This window comes from Anser anser, assembly GCF_964211835.1.
Source record: "Anser anser genome assembly, chromosome: Z".
Lineage (NCBI taxonomy): Eukaryota > Metazoa > Chordata > Aves > Anseriformes > Anatidae > Anser > Anser anser.
Genome location: NC_139723.1, coordinates 59,180,967 through 59,195,978, shown reverse-complemented (window position 1 = coordinate 59,195,978; position 15,012 = coordinate 59,180,967). Strand labels below are relative to the sequence as shown.

Sequence of the window (15,012 nt, the reverse complement as noted above, 5' to 3'; positions counted from 1 at the left end):
ATGATTAAAACAATTCATTGCCTTACCGTTATTAAGATAGTATTTTCACATGCATGGGACACACTGTAGATTAGACAAGAGTAATGCAGTATCAGGCACTTAATACTAATTTTGTGGCTTCATAAACTGGCTTAGACTATTGAAAGGCTTTTTTGGTTTGTAATTCTTTTCATCATCCTTTCAAAATCCTGATCTGACTTCATAACTGCCCTGTTTTCTATTTCTGTACAGTTCTGACTGTAGAGAAAAGTACAATAAAATTAAACTGTAGAAGAGACTTTAGACATCATCAAGTAATTAAAAAATCAGTAAATGCACATACACATGCATAGAGCTGCCCTAGTTCAGGTGAGAAAGACTTCAAGCTGTTTCTTACACTCTTTTGAATGACTTTTGGTGATTTGTTATAGATTATGCCATTTTCTTAGGCACAGGATGCTTTTAACTTTGAAATTTCCTGTATTCCCCTACACCTCTTCTTCCTGTTTCCTGTCCTACACAGACACACATTATGTATATATTCTGAGGTATATATACACTTACAAAATACATGTGTGAGCTTTAAAAAAGGAACAGCTTTCTTCCAGATGTTTTGTGTTTGAAACATTAAAAAAAAGAACCTGAAGGTTAAGCTGCTACTACAACTCACTGTCTTACATGTTATTAATAAAAGAAAAAAAAAGCACAATGAAAAGAAAAACAAAAACAGAAACGAAATAATATCCTCAAAATAGCAGAATAGGTCTTTGCCAAAGCTTTAAAGTAAAATTTCTCTGTAAACAGAGACTATGCAAAACTTTGCCCAAACACTGAAACATTTGAGGGAGTAAGAGGGATTGAATTTGCACCACCCTGCATTGGTCAGTCATTGCTTCTTCAGTGCAACAGCATTGGAGATAAAATTTGAGTGTCAAATGAGGTAGATTGACAAGAAAAAGTAAATCTCATCAGTTAAAAATTATTAATATCAAAAGAACTTTGACCTGCAAATATGGACTAGCACATCTAATAGAGATTGCTTAGTGACTGGCTAGTTAAATATTTCCATGCTAAGCGAGCTTTAAACTTACATACCAAAGCTTTTCACTCAGGTATGAAGAGCACCATGTTCTGCTTGTACTTTCTTTTTAGTTCTTCTAAATGCAGCATCAAATTCCCCTAACTCTTCTTTTTCCTTTGCTCTCCTTTTTACTCTTTTTTCCACTTTTAGCATAACTAGATATAACAAAGAGATCATTTCTGTGTATTTAGAAAGATACATTTGAATAATATGAGTGTGTGACAGATTATTAGAAGGTACTTGATCATGGAGAATTTTTTGTTGGCAATGGTGTTCATAAAATCTATTTGGTAATGTAATTCATTTAGTAATGGAAGGATACAGGCTCTTCAGGAAGGACAGGCAGGGGAGATGAGGAAGTCACCTGTATGGTATTGACCAACAGGAGTGCCTGGAGCTCTGACTGGGGATGGATGAGGAGCTGGCTGAGAGTTTATGGGTTAAGATTAAACCGAGGGCAGGGACGAGTGACATTATAGTGTGGGGGTCTGCTACAGGCCACCTGACCATGAAGGCTGAGCTGATAACGACTCTCTGAAGACTGGAGCAGTCTCACATTCACAAGCCCTGGTCCTCATGGGTACCTTGAACCACTGCAATATCCGCTGGAAGGACAACACAGCAGAGCATAAGCAATCCAGGACATTCTTGGAGTGCATTGATGATAACTTCCTTCTCCAAGTGATAGAGGAAACAAAAAGGAGAGGAGTTAAGCTGGACTTCATTCTCACCAATAAGCAGGGTCTTACAGGGTTTGTGAAACTCAAGGGCAGCTTTGGCTGAAATGACCATGAAATGGTAGAATTTAAGATCCTTAGAACACTGAGGGGGGCACACTGCAAGCTCACAACCCTGGAATTCAGGAGAGCTGACTTTGGCTTCTTCAAGGATCTGCTTGGTAGAGTACCATGGAATAAAGCCCTGGAGGGAAGAGGGGCTTAAGAAAGCTGGCTAAGGGTGACCTGCTCCAAGCTCAAGAGCAATGCATAGCAGCAAAGGGGAAGTCAGGCAAAAATTCCAGGAGGCCTTTGTGGATGAACAAGGAGCTCCTGACCAAACGTAAAAAGGAAACCTGAAGAGGATAAAAACAAGGACAGGTAACCTAGGAGGAGTTCAGATAAATTGTCTGATCAGCAAGGGATCAAGTTAAGAAAGCTGTAGTCCAGAGAATTGAATCTGGCCAGGGATGTCAAGGGGAACAAGAATGGCTTCTAAAAGTGTATTGACGATAAAAGGAAGACTCGGGAAATTGTGGGCCCTCTCCTGAATGAAGTGGGAGACCTGATTACCTGGGTTACAGAAAAGGCTGAGGTACTCTATGAATTTCTTGCTTCGGTCTTCACCAGCAAGTGTTCTAGCCATGCTTCCTGTATCACAGAAGACAAAGGCAGTGCCTGGGAGAATGGAACCGCCCACTGCATAGGAGAGGATCAGGCTTGAGATTATTTAAGGAACCTAGAGGTGCACAGGTCCGTGGGGCCTGATGAGATGTATCGAAGGGTCCTGAGGGAATTGACAGATAAATTTGCTAAGCTGTTATCCATCAAAATATTTGCTAAGCCACTGTCCATTAAAATATTTGAGAAGTCTTGGCAGTCTGGCAAAGATCTCAGTGACTGGAAAAGGTGAAATGTAAGTCCCGTTTTTAAAAAGGGAAAAAAAGAAAACCTGGAGAACTACAGGCCGCTCAGTCTCACCTCTGGACCCAGCAAGATCATAGAGCAGATCTTCCTGGAAAATGGTGACTGCCAATATGGCTTCACTAAAGGCAAATCATGCCTAACAAGTTTGGTGGCCTTCTACAATGGGGTTACAGCATCAGTGAATAAGTTAACTAATATTAACTACCTGGTCTTGTGCAAAATATTTCACACTGTCCTGCTTGGTATCCTTGTCTCCAAGTTGGAGAGACATGGATTTGATGGATGGACCACTTGGTGGATAAGGAATTACCTGGATGGTCGCACTTGAAGAGTTTCAGTCAAGGGCTTGATATCTAGGTGGAAAACAGCGATGTGTGGTTTTCCTCAGGAGTATTGAAACTGGCACTGTCAAACATCATTGTTGACATGGACAGTGGGATCAAGTGCACCCTTAGCAGTTTTGCACACCAAGCTCTGTGGTGTGGTCAACTTGCTAGAGGGAAGGGATGCCAACCAGCGGGACCTGGACAGGCCTGAGAGGTGGACCTGTATGAAAAACGTACAGTCAAAAAGGCTGATGCAAGGTCCTGCACCTGGGTTGGGGCAATCCCGAACATGAAACAGGCTGGAGAATAAGAAGATACAGAGCAGCTCTGCAGGAAAGGACATGCTGGCTCATGTTGAGCTTTTTGTCCACCAATCCACCATTTCGTAGCCCAGAAAGCCAACCATAACCAAAATAAGCATAACTGGCAGGTTGAGGGAAGTGATTCTCCCCATTATCTCTGCTCTCATGAGACTCTTCGTTGGAGTACCGTGTTCTGCTGTGGGACCTGCAGCATAAGAAAGACATGGACCTGCTAGAGTGGATCCAGAGGAGGACCATGATCAGAGGACCAGAACACCCCTCCTGTGAAGACAGGCTTAGCAAGTTGGGGTTATTTAGCGTAGAGGAGAGAAGGCTCCAGAGACACCTTATAGCAGCCTTCCAATATCAAAGGAGACCTACAAGAAAGCTGGGGAGGGACTCTTTGTCAAGAAGCGTAGTGACAAGACGAGGAGTAGTGGCTTTAAACTAAGGGAGGGTAGATTTAGATTGTATATTAGGAAGAAATTCTTCACCTTGAGGGTGGTGAGGCACTGGAACAGTTTGCCCAGAGAAGTTGTGGATGCCCTTAGGGCAAGGCCAGGCTGGATGGGGCTTTGAGCGACCTGGTCTGGTGGGAGGTGTCCCTGCCCATGGCAGGGGGGTTGGAAATGAGTGATCTTTAAGGTTCCTTCCAACCCAGACCATTCTGTGATTCTGTGATACCTACCTGGTTGGCAACATGGTTATTCAGACTAATAACATATGATGCAGTTGGTGCTATTACAGTTTCTGCTATGGGATCCCTGTTGTCTTTTTTTTTTTTTTTTTTAAAGGTCACAAGTTACTCTATTTAAGGTGAAAGGAAGCATGTGAAACTTTCATGGGGGTAACTTTCTTCGCTGATCATAAAAGATGCAGAAGAGATATGTAGACTTTTTTTCTGTGAAAGAGCATTTGACTAGGAGTGAGAAGAATTGTCTTGTAGTTTTTCTAGTTTCTTATTTCATGATTAAATTATATGTACCTTAAGTCACAAAAGTGGTAGGAATTGTGTTAATAAAAATTGTACTCTTTTCTGAGGTGAAGATGTCTTATCAGTGGTGAGAAAATTGGAGGTGTGGGTATAGACACAAGCTTTCTTTTGTTTATTTTGGGGAAAGAAAGAATGCTATGCAATTTTAGGCTTTATTTGCAGCATTCTGTACTCCCATTTCACTAAATAACGCACGTGAATTTTCATTAAAAATGGTGTGTCTGCAGCATACTATAATATAGGGTCAATAAGCTCTATGGTGGAACCAGTCTGTAGCTTATATTAACCTGTTGTCAGGTTTGAAATGTGCTTTCAAAATAATTTAGAGAGGGAAAATTAAAATTCTGGAGCCTGGTTGTATTAAAATGGTTGTAATAGCTGTTTAACTTCTTAGTTGAATTCTAGACTTCTGATTTGTTTTTCCAAGGAATGTTTCTGCTTTTATGAAATAATTATTTTTGTCTGAAGACAGAGGTTAGCATCTCACTTTGTAAGCAGCTGATGATCAAGAGAAAGAGGGATTCAGCAATCTTTTTTTTTTTCCCCAGTTGAGTGACAGGGTGTTGCTTTTTTTTTGTTTTTGTTTTTGTTTTTTTCAATCTAGGACCATTTCGGTCTCCTTGCTTTGACAGCAAAGACCTCATTGTACAGAATGGTGCTTCTGAGGCAGTACTGTAGAACAGCAGAACAGAAGTGCATATATTTTAACTGAAGCACTAGCTGTGCTTCTGACCCAGGAAAACCACAAACCAAAATTTCCTGGTTACATGTTTGCTCATTTCCTCATTCTCAATTTATGAAAGTGGTAATAAGTCCCAATTGTCTCTTATGATGTCTATTTTGCATTACTTCTGAATTGCTGAACATGTTAAAAGTTTTAGTTTTGGTCTGAGTGTTTCATATGCCTCCTGACAGAAGGAGGGAGGCTCAGTACAATGCTGACATGATGCAGACTGTTGCTTCACGTTGAACATGAAAGCTTCCTCCCTAATGCCTTTATCCATCTGTGTGACCAGGAGGAGGATGAAGTTCCTGATGATGAGACTCTGAATCAGATGATTGCTCGACGTGAGGAGGAATTCGATCTGTTCATGGTAAGGATGATATGATCATAAGTAGAATATCTTTTCTAGCGTTTTTAGCAAAGGTTTTAACCTTTTATCGTTTCAGTGTTGGAAAACCTTGTTAGAGGAATAGTTTTATTTACTTGCATTTTTTATCTGAGGAAAGAAGAAAAATCTACTTAAATGCAGATTTCCTCACAAGACAGACTTCAGAGATCCTTGCAGACAGTAGTGGAACAATGCCAATCTGGAGGAAGATTCTGGCATGACATAAGACAGTTTAAAATTGAAAGTCACTGTTTGACTTACTAGTTCTACAACATGCTTTTATTTTTTAGACATTTCTTCTGTCTTTTGTGCTATGATATTGGCAAAGACAACTACAGGAACTGAGCAAGATAGTAAATTAGTGGAATGATAGTGCTGGTCTCTGTGAGTTAGCTGGGGTTTGCTGTGGTTTTGTCAAGGGCTGTTAGCTTCATCTCTTCTGCAGCTTCATCTCTTCTGCTATAGAACTGTTGAAAAATTACCAAAGTAGAGCTAGTGACAGTGATTCAAATGTGGGGAACTCATTTTATATTAGTACTTCCCTTCTTCTTAGAGCTATTAGAACATTAGAGGAATAATTGCTAAAATGTCAGAGTAGGCATGGCTTTCGCATTTTAGCATCTGTTTAATGTGATGGTTGCTGGTGGATTGGTAACTTTAAGAGCCAATGGCACAGCAGCAGAAAAATACTTAAAATATTGAAGTACTGAGGAGAAAGTACCACTTCCTCTCATTCTACATAGGCTTCTTTTTCTGCAAGATTGAACAACACAGACACTCACGTGTGTGAATGAAAGTGTATCAGGAGGTGATATCTACCAAAACACCATTAATAGGACCACAAGTTCTTAATTTCTTGGTGTCTGCTCAAGTATTCATCTGTAAAACATGGCTGTGACACAAGTGTTCAGGGGCCATTCTTATATAAGTAACTGTTCTTCAAGGGCACAATTGATAAAGGCCATATTCTCCCACATGGTTGTGCATGCATTTTATCATTGCTGTGTTGTCGGTCTAGTCCTTTCACACTAAGGTTAATTTAATGTTATCTTAGAAGAACTGAAATCCCTGAAGATAGGCTGCATGGAAAAGGAGTGTTTAAAGACACTTGTCTTTTTACATGACAGAAATCAAGATGTGGCCATTTGATCCAAAACTCAAAAAGACTAATTTCAGCCAAATTATTGGATGATCTCCTTTCTGTTCTCCATCACAGCTTGTTTGTACATGTACCATAGGATTTTTGCTGCTACTGTAGCTGTCCTCTCTAGCTGAATGGTGCATAGTGATCAATGTAAACACTGTTGTACCAGAAATCCAGGCAAAAAATAAGTAGCCTGAGTTCTGTGAAAACAGATTTGCTGCTGGAAACGGTTTCTTAGTGCTTTCTCTTCAGATCCAGAAGGAAAGAACTAATCCTTGAAGAGAAGTAGCTGACTAATTTACGGCTGTTTTCCAGAAATTTCCGTGACTCTGTCCTTTTGGATTTCATTCAAAGGTTATTTACAGCCATTCAAGCAAACAGTGGAGAGACCTAGACTGAAGACAGTTTTAGCACTGCATGTGCTTAATTTATGTTTATCATATAAATCTATATGAAAGGTTTTAAGGGAGTGTAAAGAACTGGTAGTCGGTAATAAAAATTTGAAGATGCAGAGTTAAATGTGCTTTGAAAGTCAGGGATTTGAAAATACTGAAGATAGAAACATCAAAGTTAAATGTTAATGGCTAAGAAAAATATTAATTGTTACTAAAAAAAATTTTGTTTTCCATTTATTGGAAAAATGTGTTCAATTATAAAAGGAAAGTCTGAAAAACAAGTTTGGCAGCCAACTTTGTTTGTATTCTTTTTATCAATATTTTAGGTTGTACATAGAGCATAAAGATAGTTTGTGTTTTCCTTATCTCAGTGATACCCAGGCAGCTTCATTCCCTCTGTTGAGGTTGTGCAGATGTAATCAGAATGCAGCAAACTATGGTATCCAGGAAAAAAGTGTTTTGGTTTGTTTATTGAACTAGGCTTAGAGGTGCAAAAGTGTGTGTTTCCCTTATATCTATTAAATACTATGTTTATCTGAAGTAACCAGTTCCAAAACAATAGGTGAGAGAACAGATTGATTTCTCAACAAGCTGAGAAACCTTTTTTATGTTGTCATTTTTCAGGTTAAAAGTATTCTTTGACATAGATCCTTAGAAGTACCTGTAGAGTTCACCATGTATTTTTAGCTATGTACACAGAAAGAGGATGTGTACAAGTGGATTTTTTTCCCATGCCTTTTGGTGGCTCCATGTGCATAGGTAAAAACCTCTAGATAGCCCCAGATCTCACAGTTGTCATACTTTTTGCATTCAATGCAAATTATGGCATTTCTAGTTTTTCATCATGTAGTAAAAAGTGTAGACAAAATTCAGAGACAGAAGTCGGTGTTTCAATGTAACCTGTACAACTCTTGTCATTTATTAATAGTGTGCTTCAGCAAGGGTTACTATTCCTGGCAAAATTCATAAATAGGAACAAAAACTTTAAGTTATCTTTTGCTTAAAGATTCTTGATGTAAAAACTTCCTGTGAAGTGAAATTATAGGCCTGTCAGAAAAATGGGTGCTAATACTATAGTTGTGCTGACGGAATTTAACTCCTGGAATCCAAAACAGCAATACAGCAGCAGTTGGCTGTATGAATCGGTGGTTTTAAATTGAGTACCTTGGGGTTTTATTTTAAGGAATCCTGTATGACTCTTCAACAGGTGTATTTGAAAAGGATAATACTTATCTGATTTGGACTGTTCAAGTAATCTAAATGAGATTCACGGGAGCATAGGAGCCTAGGTCAGCATATAGTCAGTAGAGAGAGATGGATGCTTTCCTGGAAGGACTATAAACCACCTCACTGATGAGTCCACAGTAGTTCATTAGAATGTATTCTGAGTATCCATATCTATTTTATGAGGTAATTGCTCACCACACTTGAAATGAATTTATGTGATTGTTTCATTTTCAGCTTAAAGTCTTAGCACAACATTATACTTCTAATATTCTTAATACTTACCTAATCTTACATTATATTTTTATACGTGATTTGATTTTTTGCGTAATACAGCAGAAGTAAAAATTCTGTGTTTAAGTTAGTTGGCTTTCTGGCACTGAGTAGGCAATATTTTCTCTGAGATTCTTAATCTTTCTCGACTCTTTTTTTTCTAATAGCACCTTTTAAATTTCCTTCCTGACATTCAGATTCACTAAACTAGTATGTTGTCACTTACTCTTCTTAGTTAAGTAATAAAAACACCTTATGGGGATGTTGTAAAGAATTATTAGTGTTCACAGATCACGTTTATGAATATAAAGAAACCACAAAACTTTTGTAAAAAATGAGTTTTTTAACTAACGGCGTCTTTGTGTTCTTGTGATCTACTTTGTTTTGCTGTGCACTTACTGCAGATTAAGCTAGCTATGAAGTAGTGAACTTGACTGAAAATCAACTGTCAAGTGTAGCTACTTCTTTATATAGTTGCATTTTAGAAGTATTTGGGCTGATGGAAGGGAAATACCTGTGATGGACTTGGTTTAAAGTTTTTGCTATTTTTAGATAGCTGGGAATTCCATTGGTTCATTTAATAGTTGCTCTTATAACTTTTTCTATCCTTTCCCAACTGCCATTACAGCGTATGGACATGGATCGTCGTAGAGAGGATGCCAGAAACCCCAAGCGCAAGCCTCGCTTGATGGAGGAGGATGAATTGCCATCCTGGATTATTAAGGATGATGCTGAAGTTGAAAGGCTCACATGTGAAGAAGAGGAAGAAAAAATATTTGGAAGAGGATCCCGTCAACGCAGGGATGTGGACTACAGCGATGCTCTCACAGAGAAACAGTGGCTGCGGGTAGGGTAACCCCTTTGCTTTATTTTATTTATTTATTTATTTATTTTTGTCTTTCGCAGTTGAAGTTTATTCATTTTCTTATGCTTTTATTGAAGATTGCACAGTTGCACAAGTGACAGCACAATATAATAGTTAAGGCCTGCATATGACTGTTATTCAGCATTTGCAACTATGTTCAAGGCGTTAGTAACTTCTAAGCTGTTTTGATGAAACTTAAGTCAGTGTTACTAAATATTGAATCAGAACTGTGATAACTTTCTACTGCAACTGTTCTATCGCCATGGATCTGTCTTTAGGTACTTCAATAAATGTTGTCTTTAATATACATTCTTTTGCAGTAGAGAAGAGTGGTAATCAGTGTATATTGAAGTTTTCTGTGCTGTAGAAGCTATATTTTTTAACTTTTTTTAATAGCTGAATCTTAATCTTGTTAAGAATTTGGAAGCTCTCACAGAAGTCTTTTTTCTCTCTCGGTCTTTCATTTCCAAGTCCTGAGCATTTTTTGACTCCATTAAGGTCAAAAATCTTGAGAAATGATATGTAACTTGAATGTAAGACCTAAAAGTAAAGATTCCATGATTTGTTTACACTTGAGAATTCTTGCATTTTTCTGCAAAATACATGTCTATTGAATTCTAATACACATGCCTTTCCAGAGTGGTAGTAAGGAGGTGAAGGAAATATTTTCAAAACCAGCAAATTTGGTAATGCTATGATTTCTAAAACGTATTAGTAAAGTTACTGTATGTGCAAAACTAATCTACATGGTTTGGCATAGTATATTTTGTTATAAAATAATTAGACTTGATACCAACATGAATATAGCTTTTGTGTATAAAGATGGGTAGAAATCTAGCATACTTTAGTTAACAAAAGTGATTGTGAGAGTGCATTGTGAGACGCTGTACTAAGAGCTGATCCAGATTCAGCTGCTGGGTGTAAAGTTTACATGAACAAAGTTTTGAATTACACGTCAGGAGCAACTTGATGAAACTAGAGGAATTTTCAAGTAGTCATTGGTGAAGCAAGACCTAGAGACATGAACTCCCCTCTGAATTCTTCAATACTTACCCTTTCCTACAGTAGAAGTGCTTACAGTATAGTATATATATGTCTGTGTGTGTATGTATATAAATATATATATATACTCAATGTCATTTTAACTGGTTATTTTCAATGACAGAATACTCTGGCTGTGGCACACAGAATTTAGCTTGGACTTCTGTGCTTTACACCTTGGTTTGCTTCTAAAGTTCACCTTCATTTCTTTACTGTTGAAAAATATCAGCCCTCAACAAGTTGTCTAATCCATCCTTGTACTCAGGGCAGATTCAGACTATCCTATGTCATTTATAATAGATGTTCATCTGGTCTGTTCTCCAAAGCCTTCTCTAACAGTGAAGTTAAAACTCTACGGAGAAATATATTTAACTGTTAGTTTTCCTTAATATTTTTAAAAATTTTCTTGTTGGATTTTAAACTGATTAGTACTTGTTCTGATGACTGAAGTCATGCTAAAGTCAAGGTGGTATGCAGACTATCCATTTTTCAACATGGCTTGTTATTCTCTTTAAAAAAAAAAAATCCTTCCTTCTCCACTGAGTTGTTAAACATGTTTTCATATTAGCTAAGTAAAAGCTAAGTCAGATACATTTTGCATTGTGGACACTACTGTGACTGTTGTATACGTGTTTTAACTTAAGTCCTTTTCAGGTAACATCTCTACACTTGAGAAAGTATTGAAACAAATGCAGTTGTAGGACTACTATTTTTTTTCAAACTTTTTATTCAAATGAATCAGATTTTTAGTGTTAACAATCTTATGAAGGTTCAGAATAAAAAATCCCCCATTGTGTGGATACTGAAAACCTAAATCAATTTTCCTGAGTTTTTGCATCTGATTTTTGTGTGTGTGTGTGTAAAACAGTTCTTTGTTAACAAACATTGTCTTCCTACCACCAACACTTCTTGAAGAAATGAATTTTTTTTTTTACTTTTTCTGAAGTAACAGCCCTGGAGAGCTGTGGAAAAAGATATAATAATAATCTTGTAAAACATTTTCAAGCAAGTCTTTAAGTAAATAAAACTACCATAGATTGTTAATAAGCTAATTTGTAAATCTGTTAATTTGTACATTGTGCCTTTGCCCCTATAATTTTTAAGTAAAAAGAGAATTATGCATATTGTATGGACAATTTGAATTAGTCATTCCCCGAGAAATGCAGTGAACTACTTATATCAGTAAAACCTGAAGAAGAAAAAATAAAAGAAGAGCCAATAAATTCAAATTAAAGAATGGTACTTTATTTCATAACACACCCTTTTACCCATGTATCATGCCACTTGCAGGTACTGGATAATTCTGCCCTTAGTGCAGTGTTAGAGAAAAACAAGACTTGTTTATTAGTGGCAAGGGATGTCCCTTATTTTTTCTCATGCCGTAGCTGCTGCTAATGGCTTTATAGCTCTCCTCTCATGGGCCTTTGCAGAACAAAACTTCGCATTTCTGACTAAGTCAGTTTGCTAATATCAACATTCAGCGCTTGAGCTGTCTCTCTGTTTTTGTCTTTATTGGCAGGTTGACTTCATCTCTTCTTTTCTTGAGGGTTTTACCTCAATGAGCAACCAAGCTATACTGTGGAGATCAGCTACCTGCTGCTTCTCAGCTAGACCCTGATCCTCCTACTGAAACCAACTACCTACTGAACCTCCTACACCAAACGCTGAAGAGTCTAGTTAGGGTCCCACCTACATAAGTGTAGGCTTCATAGCAGATCCATAAACGAAAGGTAACACCTCAAGGCCAGTATGCACACGCATACTGTCAAAAGTGTCAGCTCTGTCCTTGCCAGGAAGCCAAGTACCTGATTTGGGAAGCAGGAGACAAATGATTACATAAGCCATAAATATGAGCATACGCAGTGTCTGGTGACACTGTGCTGCTGCCCTGAACAACCTGTAATTCAGTAACAACCTCTCAAGCAAGCTGTAAGAAACATCATCACTAGCTGTCGCTGCAGCCTGCTGCTCTGTAGCTGTTGACATGACAACCAGATTCCCTAAAAACAGGAGGGAGGAGTTCGCCTCTTCTGCTCTTAGGAAGCATTTATATTCTGGAAGTATATTATGCTCTGGTAGATTCTATCACTGCACCACTTTTATTAGGACTGTAAAATATTTTGCTGGATCTCTAGGCAGATTATTTCCTAGAGGGTTTTAAGAGTTCTTCTGAAGTCCGCATTGCTTAGGATGGTCTTCAAGACTCAGAAGACATTTCTTTGAGACACTGTGAAAAAGTGCATTTGGCCTGCTGATCAAGGAGCTGTTATACTGACCAGTTTCCTGTTCAACATATTTTTTTTTTTCCCATCTGGGATACTTACTGTATCCTTGTCTTCATTCCTATCAACTTAGGCAGAGATACCAAGATAATTCTTTCCTGATCAAGACAGTTTATCTAGTTTTCATGTTCTTTGTCTGTCATCCTACAAACCCTTAATCTGAAGCTAAATCTCTGGATTCTGCTTCTCATTCAATTTAATTGCTGGCTAGGTGACATGAACAAAGGTCTGTCTTCTTGTGCAGTTGATTTTACATAGCTTTGTATATTGGCCAGGGAAACATGTTTTAGTCCAAAATGAGTACTGTCTGGTTTATCTCCTGCACAAATGCAAATCCCCAACTACTGCAAACTACTTGTTTTGCTGATCTAAAAAATCAAAGTGAAATTCAAGCATCTAGTCTGTTATTAGTCACTCTTATTTAAAGAAAACTGGTACTAGAAGAATATCTGGTGAATACTGTTTAATGTAATTATGACATAATTTTTATTTGCTTTCTTCTTTATGTTTACTAGCTAGGGTAAAAAGCATTTTCAACTATTTTTTCATCAGCTGGAACTTTAAATGACTTCTTGATTTTACATACTCTCTCTAACAGTCTTTTAAAAGATAGGTCCTGCATCACAGGTAGTAAAGTTGGCCCAGCTTATTACAACAACTTGATATAAATTACTAAAAAAAATTTTAGGTTTTGTTGTTGTTTTCTAAGACAGTTTTGCTTTTATGTGTGCACATTTAGAATTAGTACTAAGTACAAATGCCGGATTCCATACCTGGCACAGTGTAATCCTGGATTTAATCCTATGAGGAGAGGCTGAGAGAGTTGGGACTTAAAGCTGGAGAAGAGGAGCATCGGGGGGGGATCTTATCAATGTGTATAAATAACTGAAAGGGTATATAGGGAATAATAAGGGATAAAGAGATAAATAACTGAAGGGTGCAAAGAGGATGGAGCCACGCTCTTTTTAGTGGTGCCCAGTGCCAGGACAAGTAACAGTGGGCACAACTGGAACACAAGAGGTTCTGTCAGAATGTTGGGAAGCACTTCTTTATTATGTGTGGGTGATGGAGAACTGCCACAGGTTGCCCAGAGAGGTTGTGGGGTCTCCCTCCTTGGAGATCTTCAAAAGCTATCTGGATATGGTCCTGGGCAACCTTCTCTAGATAGCTGTGACTGAGCCAGAGGGTTGGACCAGATCACCTCTAGAGGTCATTTCCAATGTCAGCGATTCTGTGATGTACTTACAGGCTGGGGGACAAGTAGCTGGGGTGCAGCCCTGCAGAATGGAGCTGGGGGTTTTGTTTGGTGGTAAGTTCACTGTGAGTCAACAACGTACCCTGTCAGCAAAAAGGATAAACCGTATCCTGGGATCCATTTAGCACAGCATAGCTAGGTGGTAAAAAAAAAAAAAAAAAAAAAATTATTGTCCCACTATACTCAGCATTGGTGCAGCCTTACCTTAAGTATTGTGTAGTCTGGGGCTCCACAATATATGAATGATATAAAAATACTAAAATGTGTCTAAAGGAGAGCAACAAAGATGATGAAGGGACATGAGGGCAAGATGTATGAGGAGCAGCTAAGGATACAGCACAGAGACCAGGAGACTGGGGGGTGACCTCATTGTGGTCTATAACTTTCTCATGAGGTGTCAGAGAGGGAGGTGCTGATCTCTTCTTTCTGGTGACTAAAGTTATCCCTTCCATAGCCTAATACTAGCAAGGTGCATTACAAGTAAATGTGGTCCACAAAAGATCCAGGACTACACTGTCCTTTCAAAGGACTGATCTGTTGAGGGTGCAAACCCTGCCATTATACCAGATATTTTTCTGATTTAATTGGTAGGGTCTCAGAAGAAAAGGGAGGCAATGCTCTTTGAATGAAGAAAGGTTAACCCCTGAAAACTTAATAGTAATAAAAAATAATAATAATAAAAATCACCATGTAGTTCCCGTTCTGAAGGAGTGAATTTTGATTCTTTTTTTTTTTTTTAAGAAGAACAAAAACAAACATGAAAGGTCTCTCTTTAATACTAAGCATTATGAGCAGCAAAACAGTTAGCCACATTGCCTGTCTGCCAGGACAAATAGCTATACAAAGTATTAATATCCTACCTTTTACCAGAACAGAAGAATTTATATTTTTAAATATCCATATCCAATTTATATTTTTAAATTACACCCTGTTATTCAAGGTGGGGGGGGAAGGTAAATTAACATTTTATAGTACAAAAAGTTCTCATTAGTATGGAAAGACAAAGTAAGCAGCAACAGGAAATACTTGTCTCAGGGCTGGAAAGAGAAACCATCCTACTTTATTAGAGGTTATATAAATGTGTTTCTGATTGAGT

The 15,012-nt window shown here is 38.0% G+C and overlaps 1 protein-coding gene across 5 annotated transcripts in view; it reads left to right on the top strand.

Moving 5' to 3' along the window:
- Positions 1 to 15,012, top strand: part of SMARCA2 (SWI/SNF related BAF chromatin remodeling complex subunit ATPase 2) — a 125,086-nt gene that overhangs the window by 80,205 nt on the left and 29,869 nt on the right. For all 5 annotated transcript variants that reach the window (XM_083817128.1, XM_083817132.1, XM_083817129.1 and 2 more), the window contains exons 27-28: positions 5,342 to 5,419; positions 9,102 to 9,320. In XM_083817128.1, the coding sequence (XP_083673254.1) occupies positions 5,342 to 5,419; positions 9,102 to 9,320 (297 nt within the window). The remainder of the gene's footprint in view (positions 1 to 5,341; positions 5,420 to 9,101; positions 9,321 to 15,012) is intronic.